At 42.1% G+C, this 23,007-nt stretch overlaps 1 protein-coding gene across 12 annotated transcripts in view; it reads left to right on the forward strand.

The window, feature by feature from the left end:
* Positions 1-22,740, forward strand: part of LOC110529439 (carbohydrate sulfotransferase 15) — a 37,213-nt gene extending 14,473 nt beyond the window's left edge. For 2 of the 12 annotated variants that reach the window (XM_090240931.1, XM_090240933.1), the window contains exons 2-9: positions 9,693-9,837; positions 11,597-11,753; positions 11,904-12,246; positions 13,097-13,240; positions 13,755-13,911; positions 14,320-14,476; positions 20,456-20,603; positions 20,769-22,740. In XM_090240931.1, the coding sequence (XP_090097057.1) occupies positions 9,749-9,837; positions 11,597-11,753; positions 11,904-12,246; positions 13,097-13,240; positions 13,755-13,911; positions 14,320-14,476; positions 20,456-20,603; positions 20,769-20,959 (1,386 nt within the window). In that variant the 5' untranslated portion in view covers positions 9,693-9,748 and the 3' untranslated portion in view covers positions 20,960-22,740. Of the gene's footprint in view, positions 1-9,692; positions 9,838-10,765; positions 11,754-11,903; positions 12,247-13,096; positions 13,241-13,754; positions 13,912-14,319; positions 14,477-20,455; positions 20,604-20,768 lie in introns of all 12 variants that reach the window. The other 10 variants (XM_021611656.3, XM_090240922.1, XM_021611650.3 and 7 more) reach the window with 9 other exon arrangements.
* Positions 22,741-23,007: the final 267 nt, after the last annotated feature.

The following is a 23,007-nucleotide window of genomic DNA, read 5'->3' on the forward strand; positions in this document are numbered from 1 at the left end:
GTCGTTGTGTTGCTGGTTCGAGCCCAGGGAGGAGCGAGGAGAGGGTCGGAAACTATACTGTTACACTGGCATTACTGAAGTGCCTATAAGAGCATCCAATAGTCAAAGGTTAATGAAATACAAATGGTATAGAGGGAAATAGTCCTATAATTCCTATAATAACTACAACCTAAAACTTCTTACCTGGGAATATTGAAGACTCGTGTTAAAAGGTACCACCAGCTTTTATATGTTCTCATGTTCTGAGCAAGGAACTGAAACGTTCAGTTAGCTTTCTTACATGGCACATATTGCACTTTTACTTTCTTCTCCAACACTTTGTTTTTGCATTATCTAAACCAAATTGAACATGTTTCATTATTTACTTGAGGCTAAATTGATTTTATTTATGTATTATATTAAGTTAAAATAAGTGTTCATTCAGTATTGTTGTAATTGTCATTATTACAAATAAATACATTTGAAAAATCGTCCGATTAATCGGTATCGGCTATTTTGGTCCTCCAATAATCGGTATCGGTCGACCTCTACTCTCCACAGATGTTAGATCGGGTTCAAGTCAGGGCTCTGGCTGGGCCACTCAGGACCTTCAGTGACTTGTCCCGAAGCCACTCCTGTGTTGCCTTGGCTGTGTGCTTAGGGTCGTTGTCCTTTTGGACAATGCCCCATTCTGAGGCCCTGAGCGCTCCGGAGCAGGTTTTCATCAAGGATCTCTCTATACTTTGCGCTGTTCGTCTTTCCCTTGATCCTGACTTGTCTCCCAGGCCCTCCGCTGAGTAACATTCCCACAGCATGATGCTGCCACCACCATGCTTCACCATAGGGATGGTGCCAGGTTTCCTCCAGACATGATGCTTGGCATTCAGGCCAAAGAGTTCAATCTTGATTTCATCAGACCAGAGAATCTTGTTTCTCATGGTCTGAGAGTCTTTAGGTGCCTTTTGGCAAACTCCAAATGGGCTGCTTCTGCACCTGCATTGCTTGCTGTTTGGGGTTTTAGGCTGGGTTTCTGTACAGCACTTTGAGATATCAGCTGATGTACGAAGGGCTTTATAAATACATTTGATTTGATTTGGCTGTCATCTGCCTTCTACTGAGGAGTGGCTGAAACATCTCAATGATGGTCAATGGAAACAGTGTGCACCTGCGCTCAATTTCGAGTATCATAGCAAAGGGTCTGAATACTTACGTAAATATGGTAATTCTGGGGTCTGGGGTCTGAATACTTTACAAATGCACTGTACGCTTTGATTGAAATTAGGTAGCCTCCTGTATGCTTGGTGTTTGAGGGTATTAAAATACAACCTTTTCTTCAGACAATATGTGTGGGCATATGCAGACGTTGCAATTGGAGGATACATTTTCCATAATGATATGCTATTCAATTGGCTACATCTGGTACAAACTTTGAGGAAATGTTGACGTCTGAATATATTCAGTTAAAAAAAAAAATCTTCACACTCCCATTCTAGAACATGAATGAAAGCGAGTACTTTAAAGGATGGAGACATCCCCTATGATAGCACTTTGTGTCTTTGAAAGCCTACCTAGGAATCCCACTGGGCTGCTGCCTGTGTGTGTGTGGTGTGTGTGTGTGTGGAGGGTGTGATGGAGGCTGTGAAATACAGGTGACTGCATAACCTACTCCCAATTAAAGGCCTGATATTCATGAATTACACAAGAACATGTAAATCTGCCATTTTATATGAATTACAATCTACCTTTTAATATCGGACTGTCACAGCATTGTCTTCCTGGCGGTAGTGACGCTCTCTCTTCTTGATATCTGAGGATTGGACATGGAGAGAGACCAGGGGTAATGGTCAGAAGGACATATGGAATGGAGTAGGGAAGGGTCAATGCAGATAATCTGGATAGCTTGCCTTGCGGTAGCATAGAGAATAGTCTATGACTTGGGTGGCTGGAGTCTTTGACCATTTTTAGGGCTTTCCTCTGACACTGCCTGGTATAGAGATCCTGGATGGACCCCCATTTCCTGTAGTCCACAATCAGCTTCTTTGTTTTGCTGATGTTTAGGGAGAGGTTGTTGTCCTGGCACCACTGCCAGGTCACTGACCTCCTCTCTATAGGCGGTCTCATCGTAGTCGGTGATCAGGCCTACCACCGTCGTGTCATCAGCAAACTTAATGATGATGTTGGAGTCGTGCGCTGCCACGCAGTCTTACAGGAGGGGACTAAGCATGCACCCCTGAGGGGCCCCTGTGTTGAGGGTCCTCGTGGCGGATATGTTGTTGCTACCCTCACCAACTGGGGCCCTGTTTTCAGCTTTATATGTCCCCTCCTCCACCAGTACCAGTACAGGTGTAGGGTCTTAATTTGATCACCTTGTTGCTTAGGGCCGGGACGATACCAGTATTGCAATACTCATTATTGTGATGGCAAGTAAAACAAAACACAAAGCGGATTTAACTTCTAATGTTGGAAACTAACATCATTATGTTGTTTTCATTTTTGCCATGGAAAAAAATATTATGAAACTGGTATCATCCCGGCCCTACTGTCGCAGGAAAACTTTCCTACAATGCAGGAAATGTAAAACTTGTAGTGTATTTGAGGTTTAAAAAGACTTCTGAAGTTTGTAATTTCCACTTTGAAATTTCAGACTTGGTTTTCCCTTACTTAAAATGTATCAACCCCTATAAAATGTTCATAAATTATAATCCACATAATAATTCACGTTTCCTGTTGCTGCAGGATTATTTTCCTGCTTTAGCAAACTAGCTTAAATTAAGATCCTACATTTGTACTAGTATCACCACTGATCTCTCATCCCGGAGACACAGTTTATGTATGCTCTGCTTGCATGCAAACTACATACTGGACCTACACCTTGTTTGCCTGACGACTCATACTGAATTTAATTCCTCTGTTCTATCGATCCCTACTTAGTGAGCTCAAAAAGTTTTGGGACAGTGACAAATGTTTTGTTGTTTTGGCCCTGTACTTGAAATGATACAATGACTACTACTAGTCTGTCAGCTTTAATTTGAGGTTATTTTCATCCATATCAGGTGAACTGTTTAGAAAGTCCAACACTTTTTGTATATAGTCCCCCCCATTTTAAGGGGACCAAAGGTATTGGGACAAATTCACTTATACACTACATTACCAAAAGTATGTGGACACCTGCTCGTCTAACATCTCATTCCAAAATCATGGGCATTAATACGGAGTTGGCCCCCCTTTCTACTATAACAGCCTCCACTCTTCTGGGAAGGCTTTCTAGTCACGAGCAATAGTGAGGTCGGGTACTGATGTTAGGCATGGCTCGCAGTCGACGTTCCAATTCATCCCAAAGGTGTTCGATTAGGTTGAGGTCAGGGCTCTATGCAGGCCAGTCAAGTTCTCCCACACCGATCTCGACAAACCATTTCTGTATGGACCTCGCTTTGTGCATGGGGGCATTGTTATGCTGAAACAGGAAAAGGCCTTCTCCAAACTGTTGCCACAAGGTTGGAACCAGAGTATCGACTTGAATTTCATTGTATGCTGTAGCGTTACAATTTCCCTTCACTGGAACTAAGGGGCCTAGCCCGAACCATAAAAAACAGCACCTCGTTCACCAAACTTTACAGTTGTCACTATGCAATTGGGCAGGTAGCTTTCTCCTGGCATCCACCAAACCCAGATTTGTCCGTCGGACTGCCAGATGTTGAAGCGTGATTCATCACTCCAGAGAACGTGTTTCCACTGCTCCAGAGTCCAATGGCTGTGAGCTTTACACCACTCCAGCCGACGCTTGGCTTTGCAGATAGTGATCTTAGGCTTGTGTGCGGCTGCTCGGCCATGGAAACCCACATTTCCCGCCGAACAGTTCTTGTGCTGACATTGCTTCTAGAGGCAGTTTGGAACTCGGTAGTGAGTGTTTATGTCAAATTATTTTTATGTGCAACATGCTTTAGCACTCTGCGATCCCATTCTGTGAGCTTGTGTGGCCTCCCACTTCGCTGCTGAGAAGTTGTTGCTCCTAGATGTTTCCACTGCCCCGGTACCGGGGAAGCTCTAGCAGGGCAGAAATTTGACAAACTGACTTCTTGGAAAGGTGGCATCCTATGACGGTGACACATTGAAAGTCACGGAGCTCTTCAGTAAGGCCATTCTACTACAAATGTTTGTCAATGGAGATTGCATGGCTGTGTGCTCGATTTTATAAACCTGTCAGCTACGGGCTAAAATAGCCAAATCCATCATTTAAAGGGGTCAAATTACAACACTTTTTTTGTTTTACATAGTCCCCCCATTTTAGGGGACCAAACGTATTGTGACAAATTCACTTATATGTGTATTAAAGTAGTCAAAAGTGTAGTATTTGGTCCCATATTCATAGCACACAATGCTTACTTCAAGCTTGTGACTACAAATTTGTTGATGCGTTTGCTGTTTGTTTTGGTTGTATTTCAGATTATTTTGTGCTCGATAGAAATGAATGGTAAATAATGTATTGTGTCATCACTCTTATTGTAAATAAGAATAGAACATGTTATTAATTAAAACTTCTACATTAATGTGGATGCTACCATGATTGCGGATAGTCCTGAATGAATCGTGAATAATGATGAGTGAAAACGTTACAGATGCCCAAAAAATGCTAACCTCCACTGTTACTGTAATGGTGAGCGGTTAGCATATCTTGGGGGTATGATATTTGTGCGTATAACTTTCCCACTCATCACTTTAACCTCAGTCATTGTATAATTTCAAATCCAAAGTGCTGGAGTACAGAGCCAAAACTAAAAAATATTTGTCACTGTCCCAATACTAATTTATTAATCTGCCATCCTAGAAGTTGTTTGTGTGAGGGGCGTTGTACAAAAAAAAAATAAGCAGTGATTGGAACGTCTCTAACAAATGTAACCAATCAAAGTTGATAACGTAATTGTTTAGGCCGGCTCTGGCCCAACCCATCGGTTTCTGGGACCAATCAGAACAGTCGGAATGTGTTTGCGTTCATAAGCGTAATGCTGAACTTACAAACGCTTCCTAATGTTTATCTGGCTGGCCTCACTCAGCTCAAATCAATAGATTACAATTTATCTCCTTGGCAGGGAATGAAAGCCACGTATAAATCTTGATATTTGTTCCTGCAGGCCCTAATACTCCAATTTAATTCAGAACACAGAGAAAGAGACAGTGAGACAGATTGGCCAGAGTGATGTGGATGGGTAGCCAGGCAACCACCTTGTGGAGAGGACCTCAAACACATTGCATTTTTTGGGGGTAATTGTATTTCTAACTCAGCTCAAGAGCATGTAGACATTGTGGGTAATCCAAATGGAAATTGGACTCGCATCAACCTTTGTAACATTGAGCACTCATGGTGTCTGCAAACATCTGCTCGGATATCCACAAGGATTCTAGATTATGGTAGAAATGACTGTGGGTGTGTGTTACTGTATCAATCATTCCCTTCCATACGGTAAAAAAATATATCAAATGTGTTTTAAATACATTTGCATATTTCCTCAAATGTAAGTAATGCCTGATAATATTATTAAATGAATGGTAATGACATCTAGTCTACATGGTGGCCAAAGTGGTTCCTAATTCGGCTTCTTAAATTCCTCTCTATGTATTCTAGGGCCCTATAACACGTATTGTAAGGTCCTATCAAGCGTTTTGTAGGGCCCTATAAAATCTACGTTGTGGAGAACACGGGCGGGATCACAGAATCCAGACATTAAAACTGATTTCAACAGTATGTGGCGCAGGGGTCTAAGGCGCTGCATCTCAGTGCTAGAGGCGTCACTACAGACCGTGGTTCGATTCTAGGCCGTATCACAACCGGCCGTGATTGGGAGTCCCATAGGGTGGCGAACAATTGACCCAGCATCATCCGGGGTAGGGTTTGACCAGGCTAGGAGCTGTAAATAAACATTTGTTCGTAGCTGACTTGCCTAGTTAAATAAATTTTAAAAACTAATATATATACATACATACAGTGGGGCAAAAAAGTATTTAGTCAGCCACCAATTGTGCAAGTTCTCCCACTTAAAAAGATGAGAGAGGCCTGTAATTTTCATCATAGGTACACTTCAACTATGACAGACAAAATTAAAAAAGAAAATGCAGAAAATCACATTGTAGGATTGTTAATGAATTTATTTGCAAATTATGGTGGAAAATAAGTATTTGGTCACCTACAAACAAGCAAGATTTCTGGCTCTCACAGACCTGTAACTTCTTTAAGAGGCTCCTCTGTCCTCCACTCGTTACCTGTATTAATGGCACGTGTTTGAACTTGATATCAGTATAAAAGACACCTGTCCACAACCTCAAACAGTCACAATCCAAACTCCACTATGGCCAAGACCAAAGAGCTGTCAAAGTACACCAGAAACAAAATTGTAGACCTGCACCAGGCTGGGAAGACTGAATCTGCAATAGGTAAGCAGCTTGGTTTGAAGAAATCAACTGTGGGAGCAATTATTAGGAAATGGAAGACATACAAGACCACTGATAATCTCCCTCGATCTGGGGCTCCACGCAAGATCTCACCCCGTGGGTTCAAAATGATCACAAGAACGGTGAGCAAAAATCCCAGAACCACACGGGGGGACCTAGTGAATGACCTGCAGAGAGCTGGGACCAAAGTAACAAAGCCTACCATCAGTAACGCACTACGCCGCCAGGGACTCAAATCCTGCAGTGCCAGACGTGTCCCCCTGCTTAAGCCAGTATATGTCCAGGCCCGTCTGAAGTTTGCTAGAGAGCATTTGAATGATCCAGAAGAAGATTGGGAGAATGTCATATGGTCAGATGAAACCAAAATATAACTTTTTGGTAAAAACTCAACTCGTTGTGTTTGGAGGACAAAGAATGCTGAGTTGCATCCAAAGAACACCATACCTACTGTAAATACTCTCTTGAGAAACAAGATTCTCTGGTCTGAAACCAAGATTTAACTATTTTGCCTGAATTCCAAGCATCACATCTGGTGGAAACATGTTACCATTGCTACGGTGAAGTATGGTGGTGGCAGCATCATGCTGTGGGGATGTTTTCAGCGGCAGGGACTGGGAGACTAGTCAGGATCAAGGGAAAGATGTACTTGCACTTAATGCTGATTTGTTAAGGTTCTGACTCACTACAAGGCAGATGTGTCCAGTTTTATTTATCTTCATTACCACCACATGTAGTATTAACACACAAACACACTCTTCAGTGATTTAGAAATCGACTTGTGGTTCTGAAAGGCAATAACAAACAATGTTGTAAGCTATGCAACGGGAATATGTACTCAGGAAAGAATGGTGTAGCATCTATACCAGACTATTCACATAACAGCATATACATTTACAGCAGTATATTTATAAACATATCTCAGAGAGAGAACTAATTACTTAGACCAGGCTAGATTTATGGTCCTCTCCGCTGACTGGTGGAGATCTTATCTGAGTCTGGTGCCGGAGTCATGAATCTTACTGCGCATGCTGGAGCATGGAGGATGGTCTCTGAAACTCCTAGAACCTCTCGCCAGCTAGAGAGCTTATCAGATAAATCAAATGTGCATGCGGAAGCGCTCCAGAGGTCTAGAATCTTCTACTAACTTACTAACTTTAGCTGGCATATACACACTCTCTTCCAGTAATAGTAACATGCACCTCATACTCCTTTGTTTTTACATTGCTGCTACTCGCTCTTTATTATCTATGCATAGTCACTTTACACCTACCTACATATACAATTTACCTCGACTAACCTGTACCCCCGCGCATTGACTTGGTACCGGTACCCCCTGTATATAGCCTCATTATTGTTATTTTATTTTGTAACTTAAAACAAACTTTAGTTTATTTAGTCAATATTTTCTTAACTGCATTGTTGGTTAAGGTCTTGAAAGTAAGCGTTAAAGTCTACACCTGTTGTATTCGGTGCATTGATTTAATTTGATACTCATAATAGTAAATATAACGATGCAATAGGTTCATTAAAGCGGCAATATGTAAGTTTATAGAAATATGTGTTATAGAGCTGTCATTCTCATTGAAAGCAAGTCTAAGACGCGGTAGATCTGTTTTATGTGCCATATGTGTATGCTTCCTCTTCTTTAGTTTTGTTTTTGCATCTTTTACTTTTGGTTTTGTACATCAGCTTCAAAGAGCTAAAAATACTATATTTTTGGTTACATTTCCTAAAAATAAACACAGGCAACTTAGTTGCTAACCAGAACTTGCGCCATCTTCTTCAGTGACGCGACGGCTTTGTGTGGCGCTGTGGGCTGACGTGGGTGCTGACAGGCGTCTCTTGGCAAGATGCACTGACTCCTCTTTGGGGCACCTCAACATCTCAAATATAGCAGGACAGAATCCGGCGATGCGAAGGACCATGTAAATACGTCTAGCTGGAGCTCGTCTGAGTGGTTGGCTGGATATGCACTCACCCACTTAATACTGATTGTTTTTTATCCACTGTTATGCTGTACAGTTAACGTGACAGTGAGGCCCATCACACAGTCGCGCACGCACACACACACACACACACGCACACACACACACGCGCACACACACACGCGCACACACACACACAGCTGTTTCCATTTGAATGTGTTTTATGTGATTGTTTACTCTGCCTTTGTTAGAACCACAATCATTAGGAGCCATGCAGAGCAATGCAGAGTAATATACTCCATAGTAATAACATACAAACATAAGACATGATATTATACCTACAAATGATTGCTATAATATAGTATGAAACACAGGGATATTTACATGACATAAGAAATAACCATGTGAAAGAAAGAGAGACATGTAAGGCCTAAGGGGATTAAGGCATAGCTCTCTCTAGTTCCTGGCTACATATCTTATCTAATGGCATAGCTACTGTGCATGCGCTAGAGCAGAGAGCAGACTGGAAAGTTAAAGAAACTCTACAGTCACTAGCATGTGATAAACACTTCTCATATAAAGGTCATTAGCAACACTCAGTATGTAGAATTGCAAATTGGCTATTGATAATATGGCAATAAAAATACCTGCATTAATGTTTTTTAGATATTTTTTTATATTCTTTTATATTCTTCTTTTGTTTTTATGGATTTAAACAAAAACTATACATTGTACAATGCTCCAAGAGTGTGCAAAGCTGTCATCAAGGCAAAGGGTGGCTATTTGAAGAATGTCAAATATAAAATATATTTTGATTTGTTTAGCACTTTTGTGGTTACTACATGATGCCATACATGTTATTTCATAATTTTGATGTCTTCACTGTTGTTCTACAATGAAGAAAATAGTAAAAATAAAGAAACTCTTGAATGAGTAGGTGTGTCCAAACGTTGACCAAACGTGACTGATAGTGTATATATTTTTTGAAATACTTTAAATACATTTTCCGATGCAATTAACATATATTTTGTTATACATTTGTACATTTTTTTTAATAGATTTGATTTTTTTTTATTTTTATCTAAAATAGATATTTTTCTATATATATTTGTTCAGTTCTGGCTCCCACACTCCCACCTCCCCTCACAACCTCCTCAGCCCCGTCCTCCTCCTCCTCAGCCCCTGTCAGTTTCCCACGCAAGTTCCATCACAGATGCTTCTATATGGGCTTTAATGGTTATCTTGCCCTCTCTCCTTCGTACCTTGTTTTTACTCTTTCCTTCATATTGTCTATCCTCATCTCTCCGTCTTGCACATCTCCATCCCCTTCTTCTCTCTCTACAGAAATCAAGCCTACAATCCGGATGTTTAATGCTGGCTCTGGCAGACAATAACTTTCCATGGGTTTTACAGAGAGAGGACAGGAGACCCTCTCCGTCAGCAACACCAAGATCACGACCAGGAGAAGAACATGTTCAGCTGAGACCTTGTAAGTAGGATACAAACCTTTATACTACATAATGATGCATAGCTCAGTTGGTAGAGCATGGCACTTGCAGTGCCAGGATAGTGGGTTTGATTCCTGTGACCACTCGTATGTAAAAAATGTATGCGTGCATGGCTGTAAGTCGCCTTGGATAAAAGCATATTCTAAATGGCATATACTGTATCATATTATACATTGAATGTGTCTTTCAACTAAATGTGTTTTTAATTGCTGTACACTACAGGTTGTATGGCACATGGCTCAAGTAAAGTGTAACCCACAGTTTTTGACAGCCAGTGATAGAAATATAATATGTGATTATTTAAAATCACAGAGGCGTTTAGTGGTCTCTGTTTAATAAGGCCCAAGAGTGAATAGAACAACATTTATGCAATGAGAAATAACACTGAATTCATTGAATGTACCAAGTGTAATTCACTGTATCTGGGCGGGGGTTTAATTTCAACATCCAGAGTAATTGTTAACGTGTGTAAACTCTGGAAGAAAAGAAAGCAGGATGAATTATGGCTCCAGGAAGTGTGATGGAAGAGTTTGTGAAACATTCGGTCGGTCCTGTGTCTGGAATTCTTCAACACACAGGTCCAGAAATAATACTCGCTTTCTCTCTCTCTAACTTGAGGGAAAGACCTTGCCGCACTGCTCGTCCACCTGTATCAATACAGTACACTTTTGGTGTCACGAGAAAACCTTTCATCTCCAAAAACATAACATTTTCATGGATCAACCTTGTATTTCCTTGTAGGATAGAGATCTGGCGTGTTCTAAGAGGTTGATGTTTATTTTAGCCAACAGTGATGAAACTGTCTTCTTCTTTGATCAGCCCTAAACGCAGAGGATGAAGGTGCAGACTTACCATTATGCTCTCACATTATAAGCTTTTGTACCCACTGTATTATCCTTCTCCCTAAAGCAGGGGAGCGTTATCCGACAAGAACTCACACTCTCTCTGCTATGAGCTGCCTGTGAGGTTGTCATGAGTAATTGGGCTGAAGTCACCCTTGCTAGTGGAGGAAGAAGAATTCATCTGAGATGTCTCATGTTCGATCGCCCCTAACTGAACCCTCATCCTGGAATAATACTTAGCACCTGGTCAGGAAACAGCTGTGAGCTGTCTATAACACAGTCCAGGGCCCCTCAAAACACTACACCGTTGAAGGGGAAAAACGAATCACAGATTAATTGAGAATTGTCGTGTCCAAAAGTTTCCTCTGTTTTAAGCACCGTATGTGGTGTTACAGTACCTGGTGTGCCTACAGCAACATTTGGAGCAGTCATGATGGATGAACCCTCCACTGCTCCTCCACACACCTCCATCCCATTATAGATGTGCCTTGACGGCAGATGTGCCTCGAAGTCCCTCCCCTCTGACATCACCCATCCCCCTCCACACAGCTCTGTTCCATCAGGTCTACAGCATGTCTCTTACAGACTACAAACATGGTTCCATTCCTCAAATGGACTACACATATGGCCCACCCTGCCCTATGTAAGTTGAGAACTACAGGAAGAGACGCACAATGCCCTGTTTGGACGATGGGGATAACAGCCGCAGAGGCCTGCCCAGTGTCCTAGAGTTGAGGCGGGTTCCTCTATGGTCATTGGGGCCCCTGAGGAGTGTCAGAAAGGTCAAGGTTATCAGCTTCCTGCTAGGATTGACGTTGACCTTCCTCATCATGGCTTCTTACATCTTAACCTGGGATAAAAAGGGTCTGATGCTGACAATGTCACCGTTCCACCTCAGGACTATAGTCAACCCAAGCAGCACCCTCCCCCATAACCTGTCTTCTACCAAGGACTATACCAACATTAAGCTCCTGGTGAAGTGCATTACATCTAAGCTTGAGTTCAGCCCAAGGAAGCTGCCTCTTCTGAAGGACGTTGTCAATACGGACTCTCATGTGAGTATGAGCAGAGTATGTGTGCCGTTTTGTCTCAAGACAAAAATCCTTTCAAGCATTTATAATAGCAAATAAGATAATAGCATCATTACAATTGTCTAGAAGTGTTTGAAAGGTATTTTGACAATTTCTCTGTTTTGTCCTTCCCAGTTGTTTTCCGTTATTCCTCGTCAGTTCCTACCCAATACCAAGAGTCCATGCTGGTATGAGGAGCTCTCTGGGAAAACCAAAGTGGATCCTTACAGTAAAAACCTGTATGCAGTTCGCTCTAAGAGTTTCCGGACTGTCTGTGACTACCTAAGGAAACATTTCCAGGAACACTTGTACCACAGTGACGACAACAAGCAATACCGCCTGCGCTGTCTGCCATATTTCTACATCATTGGCCAGCCCAAATGTGGCACAACGGACCTGTTTCACCGACTGCTGCTACACCCGGAGGTCAAGTTCACCACCATGAAAGAGCCCCACTGGTGGACGCGGAAAAGGTTTGGTAAGCACTAGTCCCCGTCTTTACTTTGGTAGAGCTGCCCAGAGAACTTGGCTTCCATTGATTTGGATGGAAAACTTTTACATTGGCTTCAACAGCCTTTTCACCTTGCCAAAATAAATTTCTAGGGGGAACCACCAGTGATGTGTGGAATAACTTCTTCCCATTTATATTCATATTATATCTATTTTGAGGTAATATTGTGTGCTTATTTTCCTAATTGTTGTACCTACATTCTACACTTTGCACACTAGTAACAGTATAACTGAATGAAAACCCAAAGTGTTGTCTCTTTTATGATAATCATCTGCTTCTAATTTTCCTTACAGTTATTTTTCAAAGATTTGTACAGAGTGAGTAAGTGTTGCTCTGAACCTCTACTGTAGTGTGTGGGGGATGGATGAGACCAGGTCCAGCCATCCAAACTAGTGTCTGTTGTAATTCATCTAATTGAATGAGATGTTTAAGAGTCTGAGAGGCAGTGTAGGTGTCAGATCACACTCTAAGGAGAGCTATACTGTTGATCATGCAGAGCGCATTGATTTCAGGCTCCATCGCCAAGTGGGTTTGTGGGCATTCAAAGCAGCAGGGGGAAATGGTTTGGGATGTTGATCTTTGTGCTGACAATTGAATGAGAAGGGCATCTACATCAGGTCTCCTGGGGCCGTCTAGTAAGAAGTCTTGATCTTCTTTGAGCTCTGACAAGTGTGAAAATATGGACAGAACTTCCTCTCAGACTTTGATCACCTTTTGCTTTTGAGAAGGTCTATGATAGATCATAGATGGAAGTAGACGATAGTGACATTTGATTGAATGATGACGTCATTGACCACGGTGTTGCTCTCCCTTGCAGGTATCATCCATCTTAAAGATGGCCTCCTAGAACGCTTCCCTGTGGAGGATTACCTGGACCTGTTTGAACTGGCTGCCTACCACATCCAGGAGGGAATACTGGGGAATACCTCTGGAGACCACAGCCAGCGACACATTATTACAGGTAACCTACAGGTCATCGTAGGTCATTTATATCTACTGGATACATATTGAATTATAATAAAATTAGGTCAAGTTTTAAAATCTTTATAAACTCTTGGGATGTACTGCTTTCAACAAAGTGTGTGTGTGTGTGTGTGTGTGTGTGTGTGTGTGTGTGTGTGTGTGAGAGAGAGAAAGAGATGTTGTGTGATTACAAACCTCATTCAGTATTCACAGCCAGTCTAGGACCTTCGACACTTATTAACACCAGAAGACTGTTTGTTTCTCCTTCCTCCATTATCAGTTCTCTCACTCCATTATTCACTCCATTCCCTCTTAATTGGCTCTGCACTAACCAGCATGATAATGCCAACACTCAAAACTGACATTTAAGGGCAAGGTTTTGAAGTAGAATGTTGTTGCTAAAGCCACCATAAGGTCCAGTGTTATTGAGGAATTATGAAAGGCTACGACTGTTGTGTTATATGCAGTGTCAAGTGTAATCACATAATGGGTATCACAAATATGTTTGACAGGTGAAGCAAGCGCATCCACAATGTGGGACAACCAAGCCTGGAGCTATCTCCATGACTACCGGGCAGATGGGGAGCCTCCTTTCCTGGCCCAGGACTTCATCCACGCAGTTCAGCCCAATGCTAAAATCATTGTCATGCTCAGAGACCCAGTAGAGAGGTAAATATGTGGGAATTTTAATTTAGCAGTTTCTCACAGCAGGAAAATAATCATGCAGCAGCAGGAATTGTAAATGATTATGTGGATTATAATGAATGGACATTTTTGTAGGGGGTTGATAAATGTTTTGTTAGGGCAAATAAAGTCTGTCATTTCCACTTGAAAACATCAGACTTTAGAAGCCCTTTTAAACCTTGAGTACACCCTTCTCACACAACAGCGTGATCAAATTAAGTCCTATACCTGTAGGACTCAGTAATGTTTTGGCATGCTGTCACAGTTTTCACTATAGGAATATCTGTGCATTTGGTCAATGTAGCTGAAGAAAGTATGTTTTCTGGTTGGTGTGTGTGTGTGGGGGGGGTGTGTGTGTGTGTGTGTGTGTGTGTGTGTCTCCCTCTGGTTTAGGTTATATTCAGACTACCTGTACTTCAACATGGCTAACAAGTCTGTGGAGGACTTTGACCTGAGGGTCTCAGAATCCCTACAGCTGTTTGAGGCTTGTTTAGCAGAAAACTCTGTGCGTTCCTGTGTCTACAACACAACCCTCTCCAATGCCATGACGGTGAGCGGGACTCTTATGAATAAATAATAAATATGCCATTTAGCAGACATACTTTACTCTTATTGCTGACATTGAAAATGTACAACACTCAACTGTATGTTCGTGCTGAACGATTAGTGATGAGTGCTTTTTGAGGTCGGTTCGATTAGGTTATTAAAAAATAATCACCGTTTTTGATTTTGGTATAGATCATTTTTTTAAACATTAAATGTATTATGAAATAATGACATAAAAATATTTGAGAGCTTTTTAATGAATATCCCAAAGCTAAAAATAGTGAACAATGAATTTCCAAAACATTGAAAACATTCCATTGTTTCTGTCAGGTCCACATTGGGGAGCTGTCTGACAAAATCATTTGACCAGTTCTTCAAGTACAGTGAGCTCCAAAAGTATTGGGACAGTGACAATTGTTTTGTTGTTTTGGCTCTGTACTCCAGCACGTTGGATGAAATTATACAAAGACTATGAAGTTAAAGTGCAGACTGACAGTTTTAATTTGAGGGTATTTTCCATTTAGAAATTACAGTGCTTTTTGTACATATTCCCCCCATTTAGGGGACCAAAAGTATTGGTACAAAATCACTTACATGTGTATTAAAGTAGTAAAAAGTTAAGTATTTGGTCCCATATTCATAGCACGCAATGACTACATCAAGAACAGAATGTTTCTAAACCCTTTTACATTTATGTGGATGCTGCCTTGATTATGAATCATCCTGAATGAATTGTGAATAATCCTCCCCTGTTATTGTAATGGTGAGATATTAGCATGTCTTGGGGTATGAGGTTTGTGTGTAACTTTCTCACTCATTATTCACAATTTATTCATGATTATACATAATCCTGGTACTGCAGCATCCACATTAATGTAGAAGTGTTTAGAAACGTATTCTTATTTACAATAAAAGGGACTCAAAAATGACTCTGTACATTATCTACCATTAATTTCTATTGGGCACAATTAAACTGAAACACAACCAAAACAAACTGCAAATGTATCACGTTTTAGGGAAGACCCAGATGCAGACAGTGTCAAAGTAACAAAAGTTTATTACTAGAACATGGACGGACAAAACGACAGGTCAAGGTCAGGCAGAGGTCAGTAATCCAGATCAGAGTCAAAAGGTACCGAACGGCAGGCAGTCTCAGGGTCAGGGCAAGCAGAGGTCAATAATCCAGGGCGGTGTGACAAGGTACTGAATGGAAGGCAGGCCCAGGGCAGGCAGAATGGTCAAAACTGGGAAAACTAGAAAACAGGATGTTTTTTTTAATTTTTATTTCACCTTCATTTAACCAGGTTGGCTAGTTGAGAAGAAGTTCTCATTTGCAACTGCGACCTGGCCAAGAAAGCAAAGCAGTATGACACAGACAGAGTTACACATGGCGTAAACAATAAACAAGCCAATAATACAAACAAGTCAATGACACAGTAGAAAAAAGAAAGTCTATATACAGTGTGTGCAAAAGGTAGACAATAAATAGGCCATAGGAGCGAATAATTACAATTTAGCAGATTAACACTGGAGTGATAAATAAGCAGATGATAATGTGCAAGTAGGGATACTGGTGTGCAAAAGAGCAGAAAAGTAAATAAAATAAAATCAGTATGGGGATTGGGTGGGCTATTTACAGATGGACTATGTACAGCTGCAGTGATCGGTTAGCTGCTCAGATAGTTGATGTTTAAAGAGGGAAATAAGTCTCCAACTTCAGCGATTTTTGCAATTCGTTCCAGTCACTGGTTGCAGAGAACTGGAAGGAAAGGCGGCCAAATGAGGTGTTGGCTTTGGGTACTACGTGTGGGTGTTATCGTGACCAGTGAACTGAGATAAGGCGGAGCTTTACCTAGGATAGACTTATAGATGACCTGGAGCCAGTGGGTCTGGCGACGAATATGTAGCGAGGGACAGCCGACTAGAGCCAACAGGTCACAGTGGTGGGTGGTATAAGGTGATTTGGTAACAAAACGGATGGCACTGTGATAGACTGCATCCAGTTTGCTGAGTAGAGTGTTGGAAGCTATTTTGTAGATGACATCGCCGAAGTCGAGGATCAGTAGGATAGTCAGTTTTACTAGGGCAAGTTTGGCGGCGTGAGTGAAGGAGGCTTTGTTGCAAAATAGAAAGCCGATTCTAGATTTAATTTTGGATTGGAGATGTTTAATATGAGTCTGGAAGGAGAGTCTAGTCTAGCCAGACACCTAGGTATTTATAGTTGTCCACATATTCTAGGTCGTAACCGTCTAGGGTGGTGATGCTAGTCGGGCGGGCGGGTGCGGGCAGTGAATGGTTGAAGAGCATGCATTTAGTTTTACTAGCATTTTAAGAGCAGTTGGAGGCCACGGAAGGAGTGTTGTATGGCATTGAAGCTCGTTTGGAGGTTAGTTAGCACAGTGTCCAAGGGAGGGCCAGAAGTACACAGAATGGTGTCGTCTGCTTAGAGGTAAATCAGGGAATCGCCCGCAGCAAGAGCGACATCATTAATATATACAGAGAAAATAGTCGACTCGAGAATTTAACCCTGTGGTACCCCCATAGAGACTGCCAGAGGTCCAGACAACTTGCCCTCCGTTTTGACACACTGAACTCTGTCTGCAAAGTAGTTGGTGAACCAGGCGAGGCAATCGTCAGAAAAACCAAGTCTATCGAGTCTGCCGATAAGAATACAGTGATTGACAGTGTCGAAAGCCTTGGCCAGGTCGATGAAGATGGCTGCACAGTACTGTCTTTTATCGATGGCGATTATGATATTGTTTAGTACCTTGAGCGTGGCTGAGGTGCACCCGTGACCGGCTCGGAAGCCGGATTGCACAACGGAGATGGTACGGTGGGAATCGAAATGGTCAGTGATCTGTTTATTAACTTGGCTTTCGAAGACTTTAGATAGGCAAGGCAGGATGGATATAGGTCTGTAACAGTTTGGGTCTAGGGTGCCTTTGAAGAGGGGGATGACCGCGGCAGCTTTCCAATCTTTAGGGATCTCGGACGATACGAAAGAGAGGTTGAACAGGCTGGTAATAGGGGTTGCAACAATGGCGGCGGATAGTTTTAGAAAGAGAGGGTCCAAATTGTCTAGCCCAGCTGATTTGTACTGGTCCAGGTTTTGCAGCACTTTCAGAACATCTGCTGTCTGGATATGGTTGAAGGAGAAGCTGGGGAGGCTTGGGCGAGTAGCTGCATGGGGGGGGGCGTAGCTGTTGGCCGGGGTTGGAGTAGCCATGAGGAAGGCATGGCCAGCCGTTGAGAAATGCTTATTGAAATGTTCGATGATCATGGATTTATCAGTGGTTACCGTGTTACCTAGCCTCAGTGCAGTTGGCAGCTGGGAGGACTTGCTCTTGTTCTCCATGGACTTTACAGTGTCCCAAAACTTTTTGGAGTTAGAGCTACAGGTTTTGAATTTCTGCTTGAAAAAGCTAGCCTTTGCTTTCCTGACTGACTGTGTGTATTGGTTCCTGACTTCCCTGAACAGTTTCATATCGTGGGGACTATTCGATGCTATGGCAGTCCGCCACAGGATGTTTTTGTGCTGGTCAAGGGCAGTCAAGTCTGGAGTGAACCAAGGGCTATATCTGTTCTTAGTTCTGCATTTTTTCTATGATGGTGAGGAAATTACTTTTAAAGAATGACCAGGCATCCTCGACTGACGGGATGAGGTCAATATCCTTCCAGGATACCCGGGCCAGGTCAATTAGAAAGGCCTGCTCGCAGAAGTGTTTTAGGGAGCGTTTGACAGTGATGAGGGGTGGTCGTTTGACCGCGGACCCATAGCGGATACAGGCAATGAGGCAGTGATCGCTGAGATGCTGATTGAAAACAGCGGAGGTGTATTTGGAGGGTAAGTTGGTCAGGATAATGTCTATGAGGGTGCCCATGTTTATGGATTTAGGGTTGTACCTGATGGGTTCCTTGATGATTTGTATGAAATTGAGGGCATCTAGCTTGGTGGGCGGAGACAAGCACAAAAACAGGTGTAACAGATCAGGGTGTGGCAAAATGCAGTCAACAAATGTGTAGAGTCAAAAGCTTGATGTTGTCATTGTGTGCTATGAATATGGGAACAAATACCTAACTTAACTAATTTAATACACATATGTGAATTTGGCACAATACGTTTAGTCCCCTAAAATGGGGGGACTATGTACAAAAAGTGTTGTAATTTCTAAACTGTTCACCTGATATGGATGAAAATACCCTCAAATTGAAACTGACAGTCTGCACTTAACCTCATAGTCATTGTATTATATCAGTACTGGAGTACAGAGCCAAAACAACAAAAATGGTCACTGTCCCAATACTTTCAAGACTGCTTATTACCAACTACTACAACTATCAATGCAGTAGAGCTACCTCACAAACTTCCTCTATCCCTCTCTTCATTGTGTTGTGTACATTCCTCTCTCATGCGTTCTGTGTGTAGGCTATCCATCTCTGTCAGAACAGGCACAATGGATAATGGTAATTGTAGTTAATTACCATGTTTCTCTTCTGAACTAGGTTGAATATTTGCCTAATGAAAACTACAACTAAAATGTGCCTGTAATCCAGCGTGAATGACATCCAGAATGATTTGATTTCTCTCTAGAGAAACAGAGCGTTGAGCTCACAAAAAAAAAAAACTAAATGGAATTCAAGTAATTGAACCGACGTTGGTCAATCGGTTGTTTAATAACAGAACCCCCCCCACCACCACCCCCCCCTCAGCACTACCGTAGGTGTTCAAGGTAAATGCATTGGAATGCATATCCTGTTGTATCACTGTTCTTGGTGGATAGTGTGTTGTCTAGATGGAAACATAAGAAAATTGTGCAAAAGCAAGAAGAAACACTTAGTTTGACTGCATTTATTAAGAGATCTGATTATGTAAACAAAGTGCATACAAAGTTAAGCAGAGATGGCTTTGTCTATGCCAAATTGTATTACTTAACTAAATAGATTCCATGCCAAATTGCGATCCATAACTCAGGACTTTTTTCCCCATGTCTAATAGGATTTGTTATTCAAATCACGGCCACTTCCTGGAAGGTGGTGAAAATGTGCTGTGACATATGCCTCAGTAGATCTACTGACTTGATAACTGATTAACTAATCAAGAACCGTGAAGTTTCCTTTCAGAACAGATTCGACTGAGATGCAGTTACTGTAAGTCATTTAGGAAGTAGTTGTCTGGAAATATTGGCATTTATTTCCAGAAATTCTTATTACTGTTTTAACTATTTTACTACCCTGAAATGGATATTGGCTCAGTTTTATACAGGCACAGTATGTATGCTTTGTTTAGTTTATTTGGATCCTCATTAGCTGTTACACTTTCAGCAGCTACTCTTCCTGGGGTCCACAAGTTTTAATGCTGTAAACATTTCCTTACTTGGGTGCAGCTGTCATGGCCTGGGGCACAGCTAGTTTACATAGGAAAAGCACAAATCTAGATACCTACTGCCAGAGATGTACACTACTGTTCACACTGTTCTACATACATCTCAGCCTGATTTGTGGTAGTAATGTCATTGTATTGGTGCCAACATGGGGCTCAGAGTTCCGTGTGTACCTATTAAGGCACATAGTTTCTAAGTAAAATGCATTTGATGTTCAGCAACGTGAATGTCATTGTCAACCGGCATGAATGTTGACCTACAGTAGCTCCCCGTTTACATTTGACTTCTGAATCCATGCTGTTGAGCTTATGATCATTTAAAAAATATGTCATGTTTTTCTCAGAAGGTGCCACTTCTCTTTTTGCTGCATCTGCAGAGACATAATTACTTTTGTCGGTTGGTCTCTAGCACTCCCTGCAGGTTAGCTTGTGTACTGTTAACAGGAGTCATGCTGTGGTCTCTAGCACTCCCTGCAGGTTAAGTTGTGTACTGTTAACAGGAGTCATAGCATGTAGCTTGTTCTCCACCTTCACAATGAAGCCTTAGAGTTATGGAAATCATATAGAAGTCTTACCTGCAGTGTTTGTTGTGATCCTCTCCAGGTCAGACTGAACCTAGGACTGTATAGTGTCTTCCTGCTGGACTGGTTGACTGTCTTCCATAGAGATCAGATCCTAGTTCTGCAGTTAGAAGATTACGCTGCCAATCTGAGACTCACCATACGTAAAGTCTTTGACTTCCTAAATGTGGGTACGTACCGGGATAAAAACAGTTATTCCACTGATACTACATCAACATCCTAGGTGTGTCCAGAGTTAGGACACAATGTTGGTGATGCATGTCTGCTTCTTCCTCTGTGTGAATTTCAACATCTACTGATCCTGTATGTGTCTGTCTTTACTGCATGTCCCTCAGGGCCTTTATCTGAGCAGACGGAGGCAGCTCTCACCAAGAGGCCCATGTCCAACACACGGAGAGCAGCAGACAGGAGCCTGGGCCCCATGCTGCCCAGCACCAGGGACCTCCTCAGGGAGTTCCACCAGCCATTCAACCACAAACTGGCCACAATCCTGGACAACAAGGTCTTCCACTGGACAGAGACATAAGGAATGGCTCCACCTCAGATGGATACAGAACTGAGGAATAAGTACTGTACTAAATCCCCCATGGTCATTTGAGTCCTATGAGATGAACTGTCAAGTGGGATAAGCCATGGGACATGAATTAAGTCACAATGGGAGAACATATAGTCAGTAAAATGTATGAGGTGCTCCGAAGACCTGAGCAATGCATCTGTCTAGTGCTTGAAGTTTTTCCTTTTGTTTGCCTTTCGTGATGATGCATTGACGGCGGTGCCCTTATACTGTATATTGTAGAATCGTTTGCTTTTTGTAGGAAAGACTATTGGAAAATGACTGGGGTAGAGCCTGATGGACTACTCCCTCTAGTGGGAAAGCTTTGACACGACAAATATTGAGAGTAGAAAGAGAGCCTTCACATGCTAATGATTGATAATTTTAAAATACTGTTTGCCACTGGGTATTTTACTCTCAATCATTGTGAAACCATTATGTAAAAAACAATTTGGGAGCAAACAGTACAATGGATTTTATCATGATGTTGCCTACAATTTTCTTTAAACAAACATGAAACACCCCGTCTTCAACGCCATACGCTGTTCTTTTTAACTACATTCAATTAAGTAAAGGGCAAAGAAGTGACCACGTGGTCGTAACCTGCTTTTTTAATGTGAAATATGGTGATGCCATTATACACTGGTCTAGACTCACAATGGACACATCCTCACACCAGAGGGCAACAGAACCACAGAGACACACTATGGAATCTAATTTCCCACCAATGCAAACTATCTTCTCACCAAAGACTGGCAAATTTGTTTCTAACTTATATTTTCCAGTAGTTTTCTTGTTTGTACACGCTCTGCACATGGACACATTTTACGTAAACTCAAGCATCAAGCCTAACTTGCCTGACAGGCCGCCCCGAGGTGATGAGGGTAGGCGACAACACATTCGCCACGCTGACACTCAACATGGGGGACCCTTAGAGGTGCATGCTTAGTCCCCTCCTGTACTCCCAGTTCACCCACGACTGTGTGGCTGCACACGACTCCAACACCATCGTTACGTGTGCCGATGACACGACGGTGGTAGGCCTAATCACTGACGATGATGAGATGGCCTATAGGGAGGAGATCAGAGACCTGGCAGTGTGGTGCCAGAACAACAACCTCTCATCTTGGAGCACCAAGTCTGGGTGCTAAAGGCTCCTGAACAGCTTCCACCCCCCAAGCCATAAGACTCCTGAACAGCTTCTACCACCAAGCCATAAGGCTCCTGAACAGTTAGTCAAATGGCTAGCAGGACTATTTGCGTGGACCCCTTTTTTTTGCACTGACTCTCTTGCACTGGCTCTATGCACACTCACTGGACTCACACATACTATACTGACACTCCCTCCAACACACACGCTCACACACACACAAAACACATGCATGTTGATGCCACACACACACACACACACACACACAAACTAACACATAGAAACACGTTCACACTCTTCACATACGCTGCTGCTATTCTGTTTATTATCTATCCTGATTGCCGAGTCACTTTTACCCCAACCTACATATACGTATTACCTCACCTCAAATATCTTGTACCCCTGCACATTCGGTACTGGTACTTGTATATAGCATTGTTATTGTATTGTGTTACTATTTCCTTTTTATTTTGCAAATTGTTCTTACTTTTTAACTCTGTATTGTTGGGAAAGGACTTGTAAGTAAACATTTCACGGTGAAGTCTACACCTGTTGTATTCGAGCGCATGTGACAAATAAAATGTATTTGATAACTTACCAGCCACCCACTTGCATCTCTAGTCAATTTTTGATGTGTCTCAGCACAGGTTGACGTGTTTTTCAAGTGTTTTACTGTCATAAGAGTCCTTGACTCAAATCACACACTACACTGAGTATACAAAACATTAAGAACACCTGCTCTTTCTATGACATAAACTGACCAGGTGAATCCAGGTGAAAGCTATGATCCCTTATTGATGTCACCTGTTAAATCCACTTCAATCAATGTAGATGAAGGGGAGGAGACAAGTTAAAGAAGGATTTTTAAGCC

Source organism: Oncorhynchus mykiss, chromosome 1 (genome assembly GCF_057628025.1).
Source record: "Oncorhynchus mykiss isolate SJ-2025 chromosome 1, ASM5762802v1, whole genome shotgun sequence".
Classification (NCBI taxonomy): domain Eukaryota; kingdom Metazoa; phylum Chordata; class Actinopteri; order Salmoniformes; family Salmonidae; genus Oncorhynchus; species Oncorhynchus mykiss.